The 22,639-nt window shown below is 48.9% G+C and overlaps 1 protein-coding gene across 1 annotated transcript; it reads left to right on the top strand.

Annotated features, from left to right (window-relative positions):
• Positions 1-848: 848 nt before the first annotated feature.
• NAT10 (N-acetyltransferase 10) lies at positions 849-16,810 on the top strand. Its single transcript, XM_066187409.1, has 28 exons — positions 849-1,032; positions 2,465-2,556; positions 2,934-3,105; positions 3,380-3,502; positions 3,838-3,899; positions 4,138-4,252; positions 5,748-5,855; positions 5,949-6,082; positions 6,441-6,534; positions 6,906-7,004; positions 7,539-7,675; positions 7,772-7,896; positions 8,168-8,318; positions 8,719-8,815; positions 9,690-9,806; positions 9,904-10,005; positions 10,112-10,186; positions 10,680-10,796; positions 10,966-11,099; positions 11,512-11,560; positions 12,012-12,105; positions 12,203-12,313; positions 12,636-12,808; positions 12,914-13,033; positions 13,633-13,731; positions 14,105-14,178; positions 15,274-15,357; positions 16,378-16,810. The coding sequence occupies exons 1-28, from the start codon at positions 925-927 to the stop codon at positions 16,469-16,471; spliced, it is 3,060 nt and encodes a 1,019-aa protein (XP_066043506.1). The 5' UTR covers positions 849-924; the 3' UTR covers positions 16,472-16,810.
• Positions 16,811-22,639: the final 5,829 nt, after the last annotated feature.

Genomic DNA, 22,639 nt, shown 5'->3' with positions numbered 1-22,639 from the left:
CTGAAATCTCACTGGAATGTCAGGTGAGGTCGATAAATCACGTTGCTGCTCCACAATTGTGCAGCTCGGGAATTTGCATGGAAAACTTTCAAACAGCTCTGGTGGATTCATTACGAAGAAAAGCTTAAATGTTAGAAGCTCCCTCCTCTTACTGAGCAGCAGGATTCCTACTATTTCCTGGGGGTTCCTTTAGTATCCTATAATAATGAATCCTAAAGATTCGTTTTTCTGGGTGTGTTCTCTTTGCTCTCTGCAGTCTTGTTTCCTCGGGAAACTGGGGAAATGGAATTATCTTTATAAATCAGAGGCCTGGAGGAGCCGCAGGCAGGATTTCTTTAAAACAAAGCGTTTAAAAAATAAATAAAATCGGTGTTGCCGTCGCGATTGAAATTTGGTTCATCCCCGTTTTACAGCCCAAAGTCGCTGAAATAAATAAATAAGTAAATAAATAAATTTAAAATAAATTAGATAGATAGATAGATAGATAGATAGATAGATAGATAGATAGATAGATAGATAGATAGATAGATAGATAGATAAGATAGATAGATAGATAGATAGATAGATGGATGGGTAAACGGATAAATGACAGCTGTGGGAGGTAAGGGCCACTGTGTCTCACAAGGGATTTTTGGAAGCCGCCTAGGCACAGGAGTCCTTTCCCATGTGGAAAGCTACTTTCAATTATTCTGCTTGAAAGTTCGAGCTACAGCGAAATGTGTGTTTGTGCAGAAACGCGTGTTTATACAGAAATGCGTGTTCAGAAATAGATGGGTGTACGCAGGCGGCCGGCGCGGGCAGCCCCGGGGTCCTCCCACGCTGCGCGGCGCCCGCGCCCGGCCCCACGTGGCTCCCACGTGGTGCAGCGGCAGCGGAGCCGGGAGCGGCAGCGGAGCCGCGGGAGGAGTCTCGGGAGCCGCAGCCATGCAGCGCCGCAAGGTGGACAACCGCATCCGCGTCCTGATCGAGAACGGCGTGGCGGAGCGGCAGCGGAGCCTGTTCGTGGTGGTGGGCGACCGCGGCAAGGACCAGGTAACGCCGCCCCCGAGCGGTGCGGGGGCTGTGGGTGCTGAGACCCACCCGCAATTCCTGCCGTAATTCCTCAGTCCTTGCTGCCGTCTGCCCCCAGCAGGAGTTAAACCCTCACAGCCCCAGGCGAGCAATGGGGCCTGAGGGGGAGAGAACTCTCAGAGGGACAGAGAGGTTGGAAATGGTGTGTGGGACCTGCCTCAGACATCTCCTGTCTGGGAAGCTCGTGAGCGTCAAATGGAACTCAGGACAGCCTGGGGTTTGTGTGTTTGGTTTGGTGTTTTTAAACTGGGGCGAAGGATATTGAGCTTTCTGGCCAGCTGGAGGTATTTTCCGCTCGGTTCTGCCCTGAGCTGCGGTGGTTTCTCTCTCAGAGTCGTCTCGCAGATGAACCTACTCGGTGAAGTTGTATGGAGGAAATCAAGCCCTAAATGCGTTTTTCCTCTGGCCCTGTGTTTTTTGGGTGGCGAAGGGAAGAACAGCACGGCAAACCCATGATGTTTTAGGATAAGTCAATTCACAGAATCACAGAATTGTTCCGGATCCCAGATCACTCAGGCCAGCAAAACCAGCCACTAACCCACGTCCCCAAGTGCCACATCTACATGGCATTTAAATCCCTGCAGGGATGGGGCCTTGACAGCCTGCTCAGGGGAGAGATTTTGCCTTGTGTCCAACCTAAATCTCCCCTGGGGCCATTTCCTCTCCTCTTGTCCCTTGTTCCTGGGAGCAGAGCCAAACCCGGCTGTCCGCTCCTGTCAGAGAATTGTGCCAGAACCACAAGGACCCCCTGAGCCTCCTTTTCTCCAGGCTGAGCCCCTTTCCCAGCTCCCTCAGACCCTTCCCCAGCTCTATTCCTTTCCCTGGACGTGCTCCAGGCCCCCGGTGTCTTTTTGTAGTGAGGGGCCCAAAACTGAGCCCAGGATTTGAGGTGTGGCCTCCCCAGTGCTGAGCAGAGGGGAACAATCACTGCCCTGGTCCTGCTGCTGTTCTGTTCTAACTGCTGTATAACTGATAGTTACTAAAAAAAAAACACTTGGAGAAGAGTGAGCCATTCAGGTGGCAGTCCAGGAATGCTGGCATTATTTACTGAGGGCTTCTGGCATCTCCCAGGCCCGGCTGTGTTCAGTGTTTTCACTGAGACACTCTGTGGAGAATCCATATGAGTGGATTACCCGTAAGAGACAAACACTAGGAACTGTGTTTGGCCTGGAATTATCAGTGCTAGTTCTACCAGAGAAGGGAACTAAGGGAACAGGAGGTAAAATCCAGTGTCCTGCAGCCCTGGAGAAGGCGCAGACACAGCTTCATTTCATGCCAGGGAATCCCTCTGTTCTCCACAGCAGAAACATAGCTGTAAAATTCAGTTTAGAATCACACTTTGGTTTTTGCTGTTCCCCTGGGAGCTGTCGGTGAGTGCTGTGTGCTTTGGCAGGTCGTTATCCTCCACCACATGTTGTCCAAGGCCACGGTGAAGGCCAGGCCCTCCGTGCTGTGGTGCTACAAGAAGGAGCTGGGCTTCAGCAGGTGAGAGATCCTCCGGGTGTCTGCTGCTCCCTGGGCAGCCAGGGCTGCAGGCTGAGGGATTTGGATGTGAGGGGAGGCCAGGCTTGTTCCTGGAGGAGCTGAGGGAAGTTTGGTCTTCTGGGACTGAAATTTGGCTCCATAAATAGAGTGACACCAGCAGAAAGTACCTCTGGTTTTTCTCCTGTAGCTCCAACACTGACTCTGCTGCCCTGGACCAAACTCCCCCTCACCTTTTTAACCTCAAAACTTGGCGTCCTCAGCTGTTTAACCTCAGTCATATTTAGGACTGAGCTCTGACTTCCAGACTCAGCCTGAACCCCCTTTTCTCAAACCCTTTTCCCAAGAAAACTCCTGTATGATTTGCTTTCCCCCCCCAGCCACCGGAAGAAGAGGATGAGGCAGCTCCAGAAGAAGATTAAGAGTGGAACTCTGAACATCAAGGATGATGATCCCTTTGAGCTGTTCATAGCAGCCACAAACATCCGCTACTGCTACTACAACGAAACCCACAAGATCCTTGGGAACACCTTTGGAATGTGCGTCCTCCAGGTGAGGAATTCCTTGGCTCCCAAAAGGGCATGACAATAATCAGTTGAAATGTTGCAGGAATGGGATTTGTTGCTTCTGTCACTTCAGTTTTGGTGGCCTTGCTTATCCCTCACGAGTTGTGTGGGGGTGAGCTGTAACAGGGCGTTGGTTGGTGCAAATTTCAGCATGAATTAAACTTTTGAGGAATGAAGTTTTTAGGCTTTCTGTGCCTTTCAGTAGGAGCCAGCTGCGCTGCTGGACTCTGGGCAACTCTGAAGTCCTTTTTACTGCCCAGGATTTTGAAGCCTTGACTCCAAACCTGCTGGCCAGAACTGTGGAGACAGTGGAAGGTGGTGGGATTGTGGTGATTCTGCTGAGAACAATGAACTCCCTGAAGCAGCTCTATACTATGACCATGGTATGTGCAGCACAATGTGTCTGTTCTCTGCCAGCAGCTACACTGAGGTGATGCTGAGTGGGTATTTGTTTGCTCTGTTATGGGCTGTTACCTTCCTCCCATCATCTTTCCTGCTCCTTCATTCATCTGTGATGGGATTTATTACACTCAGGCATTTCTGAAATGCTGCAGTTGTGGGTGTTTCACAGCAAAGTCAGAATCCTGTCTGGGATGTGCTGTGGCTGGAAATGGAGAGACAGGAGTGGGAAAGAAGGGGTCAATGTAAATGTCACTGTCCCTGGTGCCCCTTGTCCAGGCTGACATTTCCTTTCTGTTTCCTTTGCTTTTTCTTCCAGGACGTTCACTCTCGATACAGGACGGAGGCGCACCAGGACGTGGTGGGGAGGTTCAATGAGAGGTGAGTGGCTCAGAGTGCAGAGGATCTGGGCTGTCTGCCCGAGGAGAGCACCAGGAACAACCTTGGGTATTCCTGATGGGAGAACATCCCACAGGTTTGCATTGGAACCGGCCTTTTTTTGGAAGCTGAACTTACTCAGCTGTGGCTGGCTGTAAATACTCTGTGTTTAGAAGAGAGTTCAAACGAGCCACCAGGGAGCGGTGCTGGTGTTTTTACTGAGTTTTCTCTGCCTGCTCAGATTCATCCTGTCCCTGGCCTCATGCAAGACCTGCCTGGTGATCGATGACCAGCTGAACATCCTGCCCATCTCCAGCCACGCTGCAAACATCACTCCTGTCCCCCCTCAGTCCCAGGTCAGTGAGTGATCCCAGCCCTTTTCCCTGGCAGAAATCCCTCTCAGTTGGCCATGGGGTGTTAAAAAATTAATTTATTTTTATTTTATTTTTAAAATTAAAAAATTATTTTATTTTATTTTATTTTATTTTTTATTGTTATATTTATTTATTAATTTTTATTTATTTTTATCTAAATATTTATTTATTTTAAAATTTTGGTTTTTAAATTTTTACTAATTATTTATTATTTTTTATATATATTTTTTTAAATTTCTTTTTTTTTTCCCCCTGATTTATATCAAAGAATGGCATTGCAGAGAGGAAGCAGAACATTCTGCAAAAATGATGTGGGTGAAACCTGGGGAACAGTTTTTTCTGTACTCCACTTTTTTTTTTTTTTTTTTTTTAGTTTTTCTGTCCCATCTCTTTTTGTGCTTGCCCATATTTATTAATTTTCTTGTACTGCTGCTCAGCCCAGTGAGGCAGAGCTTGATTGTGGTTGCATGGAGGGATTTCGAGCTGATGGACAGATGGGACAAGACAAATAAAAATACTTTTTATGGCAGTTGGAGAGTGGGAGAGCACTTTGGAAATAAGTATATTGCAGGCTCAGGACACAGCTGGAAGCTGTGGCAGTTGTTTCAATCTCTGAGTTACAACTGTCACATTCCAGGAGAAATTCCCTGATGATAGTCCTGACACATATTTGCACTGTTAGAAATGTATCCTTTTTATGGCTTCCAGTTGTAGACTGCAGTAAAATGGCTCCAGTTTTCAACAGAAATCTTGAAGCATTTGAACTGTGCTATGTGTCCTAAGAAATAACCCGCACATCTTCTGTCAGTGATGGTAAAAACATTCTAATAAGGCACTGATTTTAAAAAAAAAACCAACCCATCCTTTTACCATTAGAACAACACTGACAGCAGCACAAAAAGCTTGTCTGCTGGCTGGAGAGGCTGGTGCCTTTGGAATTTTAAGTGACAACCAGGAAAATCAGCTTTCATTCCCATCTAAAACTGATGATGTTTGTGTCCAAGTTTATTGTTTGACTCTGAAACTCTTGATGTCATTTTGGTATTGGTACTGCAGTAGTTCTCCCCTCTGCACGGACACTTTGTGTGACAGATGTAACAAAGATCATGAATTTCCAAAGACTGAAAAAGGAATTAAATTATTCAGAGCACTTTTTTTATGATCTGTTTTTTTTCTAGCAATGCTATTCTCTAATTATTATGTACTGCAAAATCCTTCCCTTTTTTCCCGTCCAAGCCTGGGAAAGTCAGGACTGGGGGAAGCTCTTTGTGACCATTCTCCTGAAGATGCCTGGAAATTTGAGTGTTAAATCCATGTCTGTCCATACAAATTCTCATGGGTTTGGGGTGTATACCTTCTTCTTGTGGTAACTTTTCCTTCCAGCTCCCTTTCTCTGCCTGAGCAGAGGTGTCAGAAGCCACCACAAAGGTGGGAAGGTGCTGGAATGTCCTTGGCTCATCCTGTTGTGTGTCCTCAGGAGGAGAGCCTGCAGCCCCAGGACCTGGAGCTGAGGGAGCTGAAGGAGAGCCTCCAGGACACGCAGCCCGTGGGAGTGCTGGTGGATGGCTGCAAAACCCTGGATCAGGTGGGAGTGCTGAACAAAGCTGGGCTGCTCTGGGTGGGGCAGGTCACGGAGAAACTCAAATGCTCTTTTCTGGGGGTGTTTCCTAATCCTCAGGCAAAAGCGGTTCTGAAGTTCATTGAGGCCATTTCTGAGAAGACCCTGAGGAGCACTGTGGCACTGACAGCAGCCAGGGGACGAGGGAAATCTGCTGCTTTGGGGCTGGCTATTGCTGGAGCAGTAGCTTTTGGGTGAGTGATGCCCCCCTCTCCAATCCCCCAGGCCTTACCTGCATCCCTGAGTTTCAAAGAAAAACCCAACAAAACCAACATGAATATATCTGAATATATTTGTAATTTCCAATCCTAAATCCCTCACTTTCAGTCTTGTATCTTTTGATTGCTGCATACATTGTTGGTCAAAGCTTTCTTAAAACACAAAATAATCACACATAAATCGAGATAAGTGTCTACAGAAATCTGCTGTGTTTTGGTTATTAGGTAAAGCCAACCCCTCCTACTAAAAACCCATCCTATGTAGTACTTATGTGGTAAAATTTGTTAGAAAAACTGTTCAGCTCTTGTTTTGTTTTGTTTTTTTTCTCTGCAGTTACTCCAATATCTTTGTCACATCTCCCAGCCCTGACAACCTTCACACTCTCTTTGAGTTCATATTTAAAGGCTTTGATGCACTGCAGTATCAGGTGAGGGGAGCAGACTATTTCACAATCCTTTCCAAACATTTCTGCCCAGGAGGTTTCACACCTCATCTGTGCTTTTGACTACATGTATTTGCTACCAGCCTTTTTTCACCATGTTCTGCAAGAAAAGGGATCATGGTCGAGTTATGTTTCTTTCTCTGTTTTTAAGCAGGGTAAACCAGCAGTTTCTTAATGAAGCAGATTTTAACATCAGTAAATAATTTCCCAGTTCTCAGGCCTTTGAAGCTTTTATAAGAATTTTTGATTAGAATGTGAAATAACAGTGTCTGAGCTTATTTTGATGATAATGGTAAATGATTTTTTTTCTTAGATCGTGGCTTTTTATATTGTTTAAAAAAAATGATATTTTCTAGGAACACCTGGACTATGAGATTGTTCAGTCCTTAAATCCGGAGTTCAACAAGGCAGTGGTCAGAGTGAATGTGTTCAAGGAGCACAGGCAGACCATCCAGGTAACTGGCATTCTTGCCTTTCCAGGTTTTGTTCCTGGCTGTTGTTTTTGCCAGTGTTTGGAAGTTGTTTTGATTTTAAGCACGTTCATTCTGCGTGATGTGTAACTGTCCTGGTGGGTTGTGCTGAAAAGCAAATCTTTAGGGAATGACTTCCTCAACAAACCTTCTCTCTTTCAGGGGATAACTTGTAGATTACAAAGCTCCCTCGTGGGCTTCTCCCAAAACAAAAGCAAAGGAAGGTGAAAGGAGCAGTGCAGGAAGTGCTTTTAGTGATGAGATTTCCTTTCTTTTCCTCACCTCTGCAGATTAATTCCTGTGGAATTGTGCTAAACAAGATGTGTGAACCAGTCCTTGTTAGGGCAACATAAACCCTCTCCCAACTTTCTGTTTTCCCTCATCTCAGTCTCCGGCTTGGTGTTTGAGAACAGGGGCAGCAAAGAGCTTTCCAGGGCTCCAGCTCTGTGAATTCTGACATCTCCCTGATGGCAGGCAGGCTGCTGCTGGCAGTGACAGTGTCCAAACTCTCCTTTGCAGTACATACACCCTGCTGATTCTGTGAAGCTGGGCCAGGCCGAGCTCGTGGTGATCGATGAGGCCGCTGCCATTCCTCTGCCCCTGGTGAAGAACCTGCTGGGCCCCTACCTGGTGTTCATGGCGTCCACCATCAATGGGTAAGGCTGGAGCAGCCACTCTGTGCTGGGGCCTCCCCAGAGCTCTGGGTGGCTGCCTGGTTCCTCGCTGCAGCCTCTCTGTGTCCTGGCTCCCAGGTACGAGGGCACGGGCCGGTCGCTGTCCCTGAAGCTCATCCAGCAGCTCCGCCAGCAGAGTGCCCAGAGCCAGGTGACCCTGACAGCAGAGAACAAATCCACAGCCACTGCCAAGCTCACCTCAGGTATAGCACCTCTGGGCTGGCTGTCCCCGTGCCTGGGGCTGCTGTCAGCCGCATCCCAGGGCTGTCCCACACATCCACGTGCTTTGCAGCTCTGGGAAAGGGCTCGGGTGGGGAAATGACAGAACTCTGCTGGTTTTCCCTCACAAGTCTCAGATGAAAGGCTTTTAAGAGGTGACAAGTGACAGTTTTCTAAGCTGGGAGCCCTTCAGAGCACAGGGATGCTTGTGTGGCTGTGCTTTCCAGCACTGAATGTCCTTTGCAACCCTTGCAGCTCGCACGTTGCACGAGGTGTCCCTGCACGAGTCCATCAGATACGCCCCTGGGGACCCTGTGGAGAAGTGGCTGAATGATCTCCTGTGCTTGGACTGCCTCAACATCACCAGGATCATCTCTGGCTGCCCTCTGCCTGACACCTGTGACCTGTATCCTTGCTGAATGTTTCTCAGCCTGGTTGGTGGTTGGTTCTGTAGCTGATGGGTTGAGCTCAGCACACAACCTTTTCCCTGAGACCTCACTGCTGGAGTTAAGCTCTCATTGCACTGGTGTGTGTTGCCTGGACATCACCAAACCCCAGTTTTGCTGCAGAAACAACGTGGAGGGAGGGTTGCATGAAGGGAAGCCCTTGTTGGAATTCTAAAAAGTTTATCTTTATAGAAAAAGGATGTGAAAGCTGCAAACACCGCCCAACATCATTTATTCTTGTAGGTTAAGCTGTGGAGTCTAAGAGGACAAGCCAGCTTGTGGCCCAGATATCAAAAATAAACCAACAGGAAGCTTTTTCCTTGTTTCCAAGGGTTTTTTTTCCTTAATCCCTGTGTTTAGATACTATGTGAATAGAGACACACTCTTTTGTTACCACAGAGCATCAGAAGTTTTCCTGCAGAGGCTCATGGCCCTCTATGTAGCTTCACACTACAAGGTAGGGCTTGGGCTTCTTCCATCCCATTTCATTCCCCATTTCAGTGTGGAATTTTCTGGGGACAGCAGTGCTTGTTCTGACAGCCTGACTGAGATTTCTCAACAGCTTCTGTTGCTTCTTGTCGTGTACAGAGCTGTATTCCCCTTTCTCTGAGATCTCTGCCTCGGTCCTGGCTGTACATGCTGGATTTCCAGATAATCTGGAATATTTTTGCCTTGAGAAAATGTGGAGACTAATATTCGAAATGAGCCTCTAAGCTTGTCAGGATTTTATCGGTGCTGAACCTCGTTTGCAGTTCTCTTTACCATGTTCTGGTGGCCTCAAGTTCATCAAGAGCAGCACCATTATGAGACTGAAAAGAGGAATAATTTGTCTCAAGGTTTCAAGACCAGGGGTGATCTGTAAATGTGAGCGGGGAAGTCCAGAAGTGCTGAACTACTGAGTTCTAAAAATGGGAGGCTGAAAAAAAAAAAAAAAAGGATTAGGAGGTAAGGAGCTGTATGGAAATGGGAAGTTCAGGTTCATACATATTAGAGCACAAGGTTTCCCTTGAGGAAAACAGATGCTGTCTGAGGGTGTGACAGCCATGAGCTGGCCTGGGAGCTCCTCCATCCCTCAGCATTCTACGAGTTCCAAATTCTTTAATAGCTCTAAATTTGGAAAATGGAGGGATTGTTTAGAAATCAGCTGGACTTTGAAGCTCTCCTCATGGAATAACCATTTGGGTGACACTCTCAGGCACGTTTGTGGCATTCTTGGGGTTGTCCTGTGCAGGGGCAGGGCCCGGACTGCATCCTGATGGGGCCCTTCCAGCTCAGAGTGTTCTGTGATTCTCTGGACACTTGTTCATCTTCCTGATGTCTTCACCCTCCAGAACTCCCCCAATGACCTCCAGATGCTCTCTGATGCCCCTGCCCATCATCTCTTTTGCCTTTTGCCGCCTGTTCCACCCACCCAGAATTCGTTACCAGAAGTCCTGGCTGTGGTTCAGGTGAGAGAATGACTCGAGTGTCGGTTTTGATCCTGGTATGGTTGAGTAGGAGAAAGCCTTTTGTGTGTGTTCATGGCTCTGTGTCTTTTCCTGGCAGGTGTGCATGGAGGGAGAGATCTCCCGCCAGTCCATCATGAACAGCCTCTCCAGGGGAAAGAAAGCCTCTGGTGATCTCATTCCCTGGACCATTTCAGAGCAGGTGGGTGACTTGGCCATGCACTCGCACCCAGGTGTGTTTCATGTATTTCTTGTTTCCAGAGTGCCCCAGCTGTGTCCTCTAAATGGGCTTTTTGTCCCTTGTGCAGTTCCAGGATCCGGATTTCGGGGGCCTCTCCGGCGGGCGCGTCGTTCGCATCGCGGTTCACCCGGATTACCAGGGGGTAAATGAAGGACCTGGGACCCAGCTGTGGTGGTGGTGCCATGGAAATGCCTCTCTGGGCAGATCTCAGGAACAGGGAAAACACTGCACTTCCTCCAGTTTTTAGCATTTGAAGCTCAGGGCACCAAACCAGTGCTCCTGTCATTCCTAGGCAGCATGGGAGCATCTCGAGCTGCCGTCCACAATCTAGATCCAGGGATATTCTCTGTGGCATTTACCAAGTGTTTGGCATTTTCTGAGTGCCAGAGTTAAGCCCCAAGAATCATCACACTGCCCTGAAGTACCAGGGCTGATGCTGATCTCAGACACCCTGGTTCTGTACTGCCCCTCTCCCTGGAGCTGCCCCGTGGCCGAAAAGAGCATTTTTGCAGTGCCTGAGTGATGTCTGATCAGCACTGCTGATTGTTAATGGGTTTTAAGGGGAGAACGTTGTTGCCCTGTACTAAAAATCAGAGACCTCGTTTCGCTCACAGTTTGTTGTTGCCTCTTCACAGATGGGCTATGGCAGCAGAGCTCTGACTTTGCTGCAGATGTACTACGAAGGCAAATTCCCGTGTTTGGAAGAAGAAACCGTTCAAAAGCCGAAAGAAATCACAACTGTGAGCAGTGAGGTATGGTGAATTATTAAATTTTCTGTCATGCTAAGCTGCACAATTTCCCCTGTAAGTCTCCATTCTGTAGGGACGAAATACTGAGATTGGATTTTCATACAGAAGAAGAGCTTTGATTTGCAGCTTTCTCTGGGGATTGCTGCTAACCCATTCCCACTTTCTTTTCCAGACTGTTGGTTTATTAGAAGAGGTTGTGACACCTCGGAAAGATTTGCCTCCTTTGCTGCTCAAACTGAGTGAGAGACAAGCTGAGCACCTGGACTATCTCGGGGTGTCTTATGGCCTGACACCCAGACTGCTCAAGTAGGACATTATTCTATTACCCAGTTGCATCTTGCCATTCTTAAACAGATAATGAGCTTTACATGCCCAATTTTTCCAAGGTGTAGAAGTAAGAACAGACTGTGATACGTAGGGAGTGGTTCAGTTCTAATCCCTGTGACCTGTAGAAACTCGAGGTGCTGCTGACTTCAGAGCTGGTGGTGGTTTTCCTGGCTGATGTAAATGCCTCTCACAGCACCTTGAAAGTTTGTGCATTTTTTGGCGTCACAGTCATAATTTTTCACTCCCCTGAGCTGGACCCTCAGTCAGATGGGTGCTGTTCCTGCTTTCTCACCGGCTATCCTTGCACAGCAGATAAATTGCATTTAACCACAATTTATTACTGTCTGGTCAACAGCTCCATAATTCTCAGTGTGTTCCCTCTTTTTCCCAGGTTTTGGAAGCGTGCTGGATTTGTGCCAGTTTATCTGAGGCAGACCCCTGTAAGTACCACACTGCTCCAGAGTGAAAATCCAGCCCTGCTGAAATCCCTGGGCACATATTCCAGTAGTTCCTGTGAGAAGGGGTTTGGGGCAGGAAGGTTTGCTGAGGCTGCTTTTAGGGCTTGGATTATGTTCATTTTTGTTCTTTGGGCCTATAGTTAAGGAGTAGAGTTTTAGGGTTGTGAATGTGAGCCTCCAAGTAAAAATAAAAAACATAAAAGTTTAGAGCTGTTGAGGGCTATTAATGTAGTTATTGGTAAAATAGCTAAGATTTACCAAATTCTAGAAGTTCATAGGTTTTCCATTCGGTGGAGGTGGCCAGTAGGAGTTGATGCATTTGTTGTTGATTTAGAAGATATTTTCCTTACTCAGCTGAGCACAGGATGGAAAAGGTTCATGGAGGTGATGGGAAATCCATCACAGAATCACAGATTTATATCTTATTTATCAGAATGACCTGACAGGGGAGCATTCCTGCATCATGCTGAAGATGCTCAATGAAGAGGACTCTGAGCAGGAACCTTGGCTCACTGCCTTCTGGAAAGGTAACTCTGATCCTGCAGACTCCGCAAGAACCCCCTGGGCTGTTTTATTATTCTAGAGGTCCACTGGGGTAATTTATTTTGTCCTCTTGCCCTGTAGATTTTAGGAGGCGCTTCCTTTCCCTGCTTTCCTACCAGTTCAGCACCTTCTCTCCCTCCTTGGCACTGAATATCCTACAGAACAAAAATATCAAACAGCAGCCCCAAGCACGTGAGTACCCTGACTGGGACAGCTGTAAGTGCATGACAGAGCGTGGCTGGAGCCTGGCATCTGCAATTTGATGTTTTCCCAAGATGTTCAACAGGGGAGGGTCCTCTGGGGAGAAGTTGGCACCTGTGAATTGTGGGGTTTTAGTGTCAGTGTTGGTTAGAGGGTTTTTCCACTGCAGCAAGGGGACGAACCTCTTTCACAGCAAAACCAATGTGAGTTGTTAAAGGCAAAGGAAAAATACCTGAGTAAATGCTAATCACTGAGATCCTGGGCAGCTCTGGAGAACATCCCTGACCTTGCTGTGTTGTCCTTGACCCGCCAGCCATCAGCCGTGCCGAGCTGGAGTCGGCGTTCATCCCGTACGACCTGAAGAGGCTGGAGATGTACTCCCGCAACATGGTGGACTATCACCTCATCATGGACATGGTTCCCACCATTGCCAGGATGTTCTTCCTCAGCCAGATGGGAGAAATCTCCCTCTCTGCTGCACAGTCGGTGTGTGCGCACAGGGTGGAGCAGGGCTTTGGGGAAAACACGGAGGGCAGTGGGGAATATGTGTCTGTGTTTGCTCTGTGACTGAAACACGTGTCTTCTCCTCAGGCCCTTTTCCTAGGGATTGGCCTGCAGCATAAATCTCTGGACCAGCTGGAAAAGGAGCTGGAACTGCCCAGCAGTCAACTGATGGGACTCTTCAACAGGATCATCCGCAAAGTAGTGCAGGTGGGAGCAGCAGGACAAGCCTTGGTTGTGTGGGGGGACCATAATTCCAGTATTAACAGAAAATATGGTGCTAAGAGAGAGCTGGATCAGAGCTGGGCACCCTTAAAGTATCCCAAATTACTGACCATAAACTTCTTGGCAAGGGGTGGAAAATCCCAGCTGGAAAATGTGTGGCAGTGATTTAAATGCTCATGGCAAGGAGTTTGGAACTGGATGACTTTTGAGGTCCCTTCCAACCCAAATCACTGCATGATTCTGTGTAGTGATTTTCCTGATAAGAGTGCTTATCTTAGGGTTTTCCATGTTGAAATGTCCTGACCAGAATGCTGAGCAGACGAACCATGTTGCCTGAGCCATTGTTCAGAGCACTGGTGGCATCTCAGCTTTCCTTGGAAAAAAAAAAAAATTTCCAGTGTTATCTAGAGGTAGACTTGAAATCCAGTGAAATGGAAAGTTTTAGATCTGGTTCCTGGTTTTCTTTCTCTCTGAGGTTCAGGACAGCAAAGCTCCTGAAGTCTGGCATTAGGAGTTCATTGTAGAGGTGATAAAGGGTGTTTTAAAAACCAAGTCTTACATGTGCTGGGTTATTTCATTTTCAGCTGTTCAACACAGTCCAGGAAAAAGCTGTGGAGGAGCAGATGGCAGCAACAAAGGATGTTGTGATGGAGCCAACGCTGAAATCTTTAAATGATGATTTGGTAATTACAAACTTTCATTCCTGGTTCATAGGTAAACACTTCAGGGAGTTCCCTTGAGGGCAGAAACATTACATTTTCTTAGATGGAAAGGGTTCCACACCATGTCTGGCACTGTAAGGGAGTTAAAACATGACAGGTTTGCATTATGTGCACCTGGAGTTGTGTCTTAAAGCTGCAATAGGGGGTTTCACAGAAAATTACAAGTCTGTGTGTACAAATAACGTAAAAATGCAATTAGATAAAAGAGAGAAGCTATTCAGGACCAGCTGGGATTTGTTTTAGGGGATGTATTTGTGGGAAAAGGCATTTTCCTCCCATTACAAAGTCATTGTTGCCCTCAGGCCCTAATGCATCTGGTGCTGTCCTGTTTCAGGAGGAGGCTGCAAAGGAATTCCAAGAAAAGCACAAGCAAGAAGTGATGAAACTGAAGGAAATGGACCTTACACAGTAAGAATTCGTCTGCCTGGGTCTCCAGTCCAGTTTTTCCCCTGGGTGGAATGCTGGGTCTTTACCATCAGTAAATGAGAACTAGTGTGTATTGTCAGCAGTGTGTAAAACATAAAAAAAAAAAACGCAAATCAACACAAAAAGAGCAACCAACCAGAGCTTTCACTTAAGTGTCAGCAGATTTCTGTCTTTCTGGACCAACAGGAGTTACAGATGCTACTGATTCTCTCTCTTCTCTCTCCCCTCCCACTTTCTGTCTGAAAACACTGTTCACTGTGCTGATGTCCCAGGAAAGTTGTCTGGCTTGGCTCTAAATTGATCTCTGTTCAATCTGGCAGAAGGAATAAAAGCTTCTTTGAATCTTTGGTTGTCGTGTTTGCAGAAAGGACAAGGATGGATGTGATTTGAAGTGACTTGCAAGTCATAAGGAAAATAATACAACTAGAATGTTCTCAAATTAATTCCGTTTTGTGGCATTGATGGTACTACATACCTTTTTGTCATTTTGGACTGTGTGTCTTTTTCTTTTTTTTTTTTTTTCTCAGTCAGAAATAGATTTTTGTTCTCCTCCATGAGGAGATAGAGACAAAAGTCTATTTTGAATACTTTTCAATGCAGGTTATAGAAAACTTGTGAGGCTTTGTCCAGCATTGTGAGGCTTTGTGGACAAAGCCTCATCTATTCCAAATCTCCAAGAACTTTAGATGGGGAGCAGTCACTCCATTTTGCTACACAATTGCTTTGCCTCTTGAAATCTGGGTGTAATTTCCAGGGTGTCTGAACGCCCAGACAAGGGCCACAGGACATGAGCTTATTTGAGTGACAATGATTGTCTTTATTTCTCTTTCCAAAAACAAGCTGCAGCTCTTCATTTCTTCCCAGACTGATTTAGAAAAACTGTCCCGTGCCAGCTTTGCCAGCCTAACTTTGTGTGTGTTTCCCAAATCCGCTTGGGTTGGGTGCTGGCACGGTGGCTTTGTTTGCAGAGCAGCGTGTTCCTGACAGCAGAAACACCTTTTTTTTTAATGGGTTGTTTTTTTTTTTCCTTTTGTGCTAACAATTTGATTTGACTTGTCCCTCTCCTTTCCCACCTAGGTACATTATCCGGGGGGATGATGAGGAGTGGAACGAGGTGCTGAGCAAAGCAGGACAGAACGCTTCTGTCGTCAGCTTGAAAAGGTAAAGGAAGTTCAAATATTCCAGAGGGGTCTCTCTGGTCCTTCCTGCTGGCTTTGTTAAAATGTTTTCCAAAAGAGTGAAGCCTAAGGGTTAAATTCAGGTTAGGTGAACTCAGTGTCCTGGATAGATCCTCAGTTTTCCTGGGGGAATTGGGGTGTGAGCAGCTGCAAGCTCTACTACCCAATGTTTCTGTGCTGCTCTAAGGACAGTCCTCTCCTCATTAACTTGTGTCATTCTGACTTTATTGCCAATGATCTGATCCTGATCCCACACAGGAGCTGGGACTGTTCCTCCCTTGGGTCACTCATTCCACCTGACTGCCCCGTTTGCTTTGGGATCTAACACTGGGTGGGAGCCCCTGGAGAAAATGCAAATTCAGGGAAGAAGAATTCTTTCAAATGTGAGAAATGTGAGCCTGGAAAACATCTGTGTTTCTGCAATTCCTTAATTTTCATCCATCTTCTTTCTTCTGCCTTGCCCAGCGTGTAATCTTCTCATGTTTTTCCTTGGGGATTTACAGCTGAGACTTTCCTGCTCACTTATTTCCCCTTCCTGGGGTGCCTGACAGCTCAAGTAATTATGTGATTTCTATTCCACCCTTTCATGGATTTTTCCAAGCTGTAAGTTTCCAAAAGCCTTCCAGGAAGAAGAGAGTCTTAGCAGTTGATTATAAAGATCAGAGCTTGGAATTCTGTTGTATTTGCCTGAGTCAGAACCCAGTGCAGGGACAAATTGGAATGCTTAAAACTGTCAGTGGTAGTTTCTCTTCTAGGTACTCTAAATTCCAGATGTCCCATTTAGGACAGATAAAGTTTTGAAAAGCAAAGACAAGAGCTAAAAATCAAGGTCTTCCGCATTAGAGAATCTCAGGACCCTAGAAAATCTAAGTCAGGCTCTTGTTTGTGCTTTTTCTAGCACCAAGTTTAAATTTTCTCCCTCACTCCCATTTTACAACAAAAAGTTCCCTGCTGGATGGCAATCCAGTGTATTTTTAACAGATGTTTTTTACATGTTTTCCAGTGAAAAGAAAAGAAAACTAGAAACAGCACGAGGACCAAAGCAACAGAAGAAATTTAAGAAGACTAAAGATCTAAAGCAGAAGAGGAAGAAATGACTTCAATCAATGGCCTTGAATGAACAAGTGCTGGGTCTATACTTAGGAAGTCCTATTCTCCTCTAATCCAAGAGGCTCCTTTGGAGGGAAGAAAATTCCTTCGAGGCATTTTTCAAGTGTTTGTATTGTGGGAAGAGCAGTGTTCAAGTGTTTGTGTGAAGACTTTTATACGAAGTGTGACTGCAGAGTGTGAGTGAGGAACTGGAATGCTCTGGGATGTTATGAAGGCATTGGAGCAGCTACAGCATTCCCATTCCAAGAGGGCAGATCAGTCTGTAAAATTCTGCATCCTAATGGTTCTGTGGTTTATTAAACGAGAGTTTGGACAAAAGACAGAAATGTGACTCTGCCTTAGCACTGACAGCACACCTTGATCTCTGCAGCTGCTGGTTCTGGTGGTCCTTTGGAGCTTGGGGGGGCTTTTATGTACTTTGTATGTGGGGCTGGCTGATCCTTGCACACTCACTCTGTCTCCGTGCTGTCCTAGAGCTGACCCTTGGCTTTGGTGGAAAGTTTTGTGTTCAGGTTGCCAGAAATCAGCACTATTGTACCAAAAGCTGGTTGTGTGATCCTCTCTTTGACCTCAGGGGCCAGCTGAGCAGCCAAGCACTGAATTCCCAGTGCAGCTTGGCAATAACTGTGCTAGTCTGGAGCTGGGACTTGCTGTCAGACTCCAGAGGCTTCAAACCCAGGGCAAACCTTTGCCACAGAGTCTCCCAGTCCCAATCCTGGGTGCCCTGGTGCATTGCCTTGATATTCTGGCTTTTTGCTGTGGGAGTTTGGAACAGAGACCTCCCTGCAGCTGATGCACAGCGGTGTTGTGTTTACCTGCAGATTTCACAGCTCCTTTTCCTGGCAGATCCTAAGGAAACAGTTCTTTACTAGGTAAAGACAGCTTTTCTTTTCTAGGAGGCTGATTTTAATTAAACACAGGTTTTGTACAGCACAGCCTATGCCAGCCTGTGGTTTGGAAGCCTCTGGTGTCTGTAGTGTGCCACCACAGCTGGTGACAGTGGCGCATCCCTGAGCAGGGACAGCTGCAGCCCTCGGGGGCTGGGATCACCCAGCAGCACTGCCAGGGCGCTGGTGACCTCTGGCTGCCCTGGACTGGCTCCAAAGGTCTTGGAAGGGGAGCAGACACAGAAGGTAAGGAGTGAGAGGCTCTTGAGAGCTGTGCCCAGGAAGTGCACGGAAGAAAAGGTGAGTGTGAATTCTCTCTGGTTTCGCTGTTACTGTTAAAAAGAGTGGTTGTGTGCACCCTGAGATGGTATGTCCTCTAGTTTGTTTCTTGGAGCCTGTTGGAGTGCTGGCCTGGATCTGGGAGGAGCCAAGTACCCTGGAGCTGTGAGGCTTTTCCTGTCAGAAATCCGTAACTGGAATGTTTGCCTTGGTTGTTGCAAGTGGAAGGAACAGCTTTGGAGTCATTGCAGCCCCAGCATGCAGTGGGTTCATCCCCTGAAAACCAGTTCAGGATTGTTCATCTCACTCTGCCTCTGACCTGTGATTTCCAGGGAGTCTCCTGAAGTTCTGGATATTCCAGTGTTGCTTTTTAAAGAAGGAATTCCAAACACAGTAAGTCAGTCGTTCAATCTGAGCTGTCCCAGTGGTGGGTTGTGACAGGGAGGAAGCAGGAGAGGTAGGGGGTGGTATCTAAGACATTCCCAGCTGGAATTGGGTCCATGCACTTCAGACACCTTTAAATGGGCACTAAAGTCCTGGTCCCAGTGCTCCAAGCCCTGTGGTGGAGGTGAGCAGGGGGCAAATTACAAAAAAAAAAGAAAATAAATAAAAATAAAAATGAAAAAAAATTAAAATAGGGAGAGGGAATGGTTTAGAATTCGTGGCTTTCCTTTTTTTGACAGCAGTTTGTTGTTTTGGGGCCCAAGCTTTAAAAACCTGGAGTGTTCCCAAGTGTCACGCTTGGGGTGGTTATAGTAGGACCATGGAAGGGGTTGGGTTGGGAGGGACCTTAAGGCTCATCCCATTCCAACCCCCTGCCAGGGGCAGGGACACCTTCCACTATGCCAGGTTGCTCCAAGCCTCATCCAGCCTGGCCTTGGACACTTCCAGGGATGGGGCAGCCACAGCTGGATAACAGTTGGTGTGTCTGACTCCATTTCCCCTCACAGCTGGGGAGCAGATGAGTGGGAATACTGCACCAAAAGCTGTTGCAATTCCAGCTTCCAGCTCCCCATGGAGCACTACATCCAGCTGTGAACACTCACCAGAACACTTTTGCCAGGGATTAAGGGAACCCTCAGGACCGTTCCCAGCCCCACCTCAGCGCCTCGACCTCCGCACAGCGCCGGGATCGGCCCCCGGTCGGGGGCTCCGCACAGCGCTCCGAGCGACCGTCCCACCGCATCCCGGGATGAGCATCCACCGCACAAAGCGGAGCGGGCGGGGCCGAGGGGGTTTAACCCCCGAAAATTCCCCTCCGAATCGTTTGCTCCTCGGCACTCCGTGGGGGAGGCTGCAGCCGGGCCGGGCTCTTCATCTCTCTATCTCTTCTATTCTTTATCTCTTCTATTTCTTCTCCTTTAGACTTCTCTTTATTTACCTCTCCTTTCTTCCCTCCCTCCCTCTCTCCCTCCTAGCCCTCCCCTCCCTCTCCCCCGGCCCGGTCCCCCTCTACTTCCTCTCCCTCTCCCCCTAAACACCAAACCCTCCCCGAACCCTCCACCCCTCCCCACCTTCCATCACCCTTTCTTCCCCCTCCCCTATTCCCCTTTCCTCCCCTACTCCTTAACCCCTCCACCTGTGCTCCATCCTCGTCCTCTGCCCTCCACCCCCTGACCCTCTCCCTGCTCAGCCCGACCCCCTCACCTCTCCTCCTTCCTTGACCCCACCACCCCTCTGCCGCCCTGTTCCCATCCTCTATCCCCCTGTCCCTCTTTCCCCCGCAGCCGCGGGGCTCGGGGCACCGGGGAACGAAGCCCAGAGGGCCGGAGCCCGGCGGCCCCGCCCTCGCTGGAGGAGGGATGATGGACAGAGGAGGGGCAGAGGGGGAAGAGACGGGGGAAGAGAGGGGGAGGGTCGGGCTGGGGAGAGGGTTGCGAGAGGGCCGAAAGGAGGCGTGGGAGAGGAGTTGGGGATGTGCAGGGGAGGATGGAGAGAGGGTAGGGGAGCGGGGAGAGGGCAGGAAGGGAGCTGGGAGGGGCAGGGAGGATGGGGGTAGAGTGAAGCTGGAGGGGTAGAAAAGAGGGGATAAAGGGGGGGGGAGGAAGGAGGTGGAAAAGGGCCGATGGGCAGGAGCCAGCCCAGGACAGGCTCAGAGATGAGGCTTCCAACCCAACCCATTCCATGATGATTCCGTGATCTCTCCCTGCACTAATTTTGCATTGTTCCTCACTCAAATTTAAATTTCCAAATTTAGATAATTCATTAAAGGAATCATTTAAAGTTATTCCAGGAATATAAAGGGGAGCATCAAACATACAAGAATCATTCATACATCCATCAAATCATTATTAATTGGAAGCCTATTCCCTCATCTCTTTTCTTGTTTAGCTTTCCTGGAAATCCTCAGGATCCCACAGTTTCTCCAAGAGATCTGCATCTTTATCCCTAACCCAGGTTTCCTCTAGGGCGGTGCTGTGGGAGAAGTTTGGAATTACTGGAAATGGATCAGCTTCACAGTTTTTCCCCACCGTTTCTCAACTGTTTCAATATGTTTGGAATTACCCTCAATTGTCCTAGAACACTGCTGTGAAAGGATCAGTCAGAGGAACATCCTGAAAAGAGAAAACCACCTCCAGCAGCAGCCAGCATGATCACATTTCTGTTCTTACCTGGTCTCCAGGTGCTCCTGCCAGAGCTCCCACTGGCCATTGCCATTCCTAAACAAGAGCTATGGAAGACATTCCTGCTCTCCATGAGGGTGAGGAGGCAGTTTGGGATGTTCTTTGCTGTGGAATCTGACAACAGACTGTAAAATCATCTTTGTGGTCCCTTCCATGCCAAACCACCCAGTGATTCCATAGTAGGATCAGCACCTATCCCAGTTCCATTCCAGAAACATCCTCCCACTAACCCAGAACTTCCCTTTTTCTGCATCTCATCAGGGATGTGCTGCCCAGTGCCCTGGGCAGGGGACGCCTCAGCATTCTCTGGGATGTCTCAGCATTCCCGGGATGCCGTTCCCCGCCAATCCCGCGGCTCGGCGCCTCCCGGGCTGCAGCACCGGGCGCTCCCGGTCCCAGCCGGTTCCGCTGTCCCGGGGGCGCCCCAGGCTTTAACCCGCCCGGACCCGGCGGGGCCGTGACCCCTCGGGCAGAAATCCCACTGATCCCTCTATTTCTCCCTTAAAGGCACAGGGTCGCAGCATATCCTGAGCCGGAAGCGACCCACATCGAGTCCAATGTGCAGGACACCCCGAGAATTCCACCCTTTGCCCGAGAGCCTTGTCCAGACCCAAACTCTTCCCCAAAGATCCTGAAAACGCAGCGGGGCTGGGGGAAGGATGACGGCGGAGGGTTTTTTATCTCTGTCTCGTTGTACGATCGTTCTATAGAACCGCTGTGTATCGCTACAGGTAATCCTACGACCCGTGTGTCCCTTACATCTCACTGTACATCGTTACACGTCGCCTTCACGGCGGCCGCTCCAGTGACCGACGGAAGCCCCGCCTGACCCCCCACTCCCATTCCCGCAGTCAGACCAGGTCTCCGTCCCGGCTCCACCCCTGGATTCCCGCGGCAGTATCCGGTGCCTCGTTCCATAAAGCAAATTGTCCACAGTAACACAGAGCCAGCCCGAGCTGGTCCCTCCGGTGAGCACCGATCACCTCATTCTTATCCCAACTGTGCATTCTCTCCCCTGCACATTCATTCAGATTTTACCCCGAAATGTTCATTTTGGCCCGTAGAGAATCCGCCCCAGAGCGGTGCCCCGGGTCCCGCTCGGCCGAGCCAGCTCCGGTGCCCCGTGCCCGCAACTCCCGCTGCTGCCGCCTTCCCGCTCCGTGCCCCGGGACGGGACAGCGATCCCCGTGCTGGGACACCCATCCCCGTGCCGGGACACCCATCCCCGTGCTGGGACACCCAACCCCGTGCCGGGACACCCATCCCCGTGCCGGGACACCCATCCCCGTGCTGGGACACCCATCCCCGTGCCGGGACACCCATCCCCGTGCCGGGACACCCAACCCCGTGCCGGGACACCCATCCCCGTGCCGGGACACCCATCCCTGTGCCGGATACCCATCCCCGTGCCGGGACACTGATCCCCCGCGGTCCCCGCCGCCCGCCGGGGCTGTCCACGTTCCCAGCTCGGAGTTGTCCCCGTTGCCCGCTCACCTCCAAGCCCGGCCCTCTGCTCCCCGCTGCTCCCGGCTCCGCGCCGGTGCTCCGGGGGCTGCGGAGTTTCCTTCCGGGAGCAGCCCCGGCCTTGGCCCCAGATAGAGAAATATGTTTGTATTTTCAAACCCTCTAGCTCCGTATCATAATTCCTTACTGTCTATATCCTGTCCACAACGCAACAGATACAGGGGTTTATTTCGGAATCAGTTTTCAAATACGTTTAAAATTTCTCAGAATATACAAAAATGAGAATATTGGAAGTTTTCGGTATTTTACACACAAACCCCTCACGGATTTTCAGGCATTTTGGGGCTATAACCTCCCTGTTTTGGGGGGGACCTCACTCGACCCCCCTCATCCCTCACTCACCTGGTCCCCCACCACATTGGGCTGTGCCAAGTGACACCATCACCCTCCAGACTCGTCCAGCCCCGTTTTCCTCCCCGCCCAAAGAAGGCACAAAATGAGTCCAAGTGCCCTGGCCAGCAGCTCGATGCTCCCATAAAGCCTTTTCCACATGCACGTCCCCCCCAAAAATGGGAGAAAAAATCAAGGGAGTGCTGGCCAGCCCCAAAAAGTCCTCCCAACTCTTGTCCCGCAGGCCAGTGGCTGCCCCACGGCACAGGGAATGTCCCAGAGGATGGTGCCTCATCCTGGATTGTCCCATGGGACACTGCAAAGTGCTGGAGGAGGGCAAGCCCTGCTCAGCAACCACCAAACCACCCGTGTGTTATCCGCAGCATTACCATCCTGAATCCAAATCCAGTGAAGAAAAAGTTCCCTATTCCAGTTAAATCCAGCACAGCAGCCAGCACACCCTGTCCCTGCTCATCTCCCAGCTGCATGCCACCAGAAGAATTCTGTGATG

This window comes from Chamaea fasciata, unplaced genomic scaffold (genome assembly GCF_029207755.1).
Source record: "Chamaea fasciata isolate MVZ Bird 193981 ecotype frontalis unplaced genomic scaffold, bChaFas1.0.hap1 SCAF_7, whole genome shotgun sequence".
Taxonomy (NCBI): domain Eukaryota; kingdom Metazoa; phylum Chordata; class Aves; order Passeriformes; family Sylviidae; genus Chamaea; species Chamaea fasciata.
This window is presented reverse-complemented; position numbering and strand designations above follow the sequence as displayed.

Bases quoted from the DNA above. Each gene is read 5' to 3' on its own strand.
- NAT10 (XM_066187409.1), top strand. From the start codon at position 925: ATGCAGCGCCGCAAGGTGGACAACCGCATCCGCGTCCTGATCGAGAAC. The intron at 4,253-5,747 runs GTCAGTGAGTGA...GTGTGTCCTCAG, and splicing joins CTGTCCCCCCTCAGTCCCAG to GAGGAGAGCCTGCAGCCCCA. The intron at 13,732-14,104 runs GTAATTACAAAC...GTCCTGTTTCAG, and splicing joins AATCTTTAAATGATGATTTG to GAGGAGGCTGCAAAGGAATT.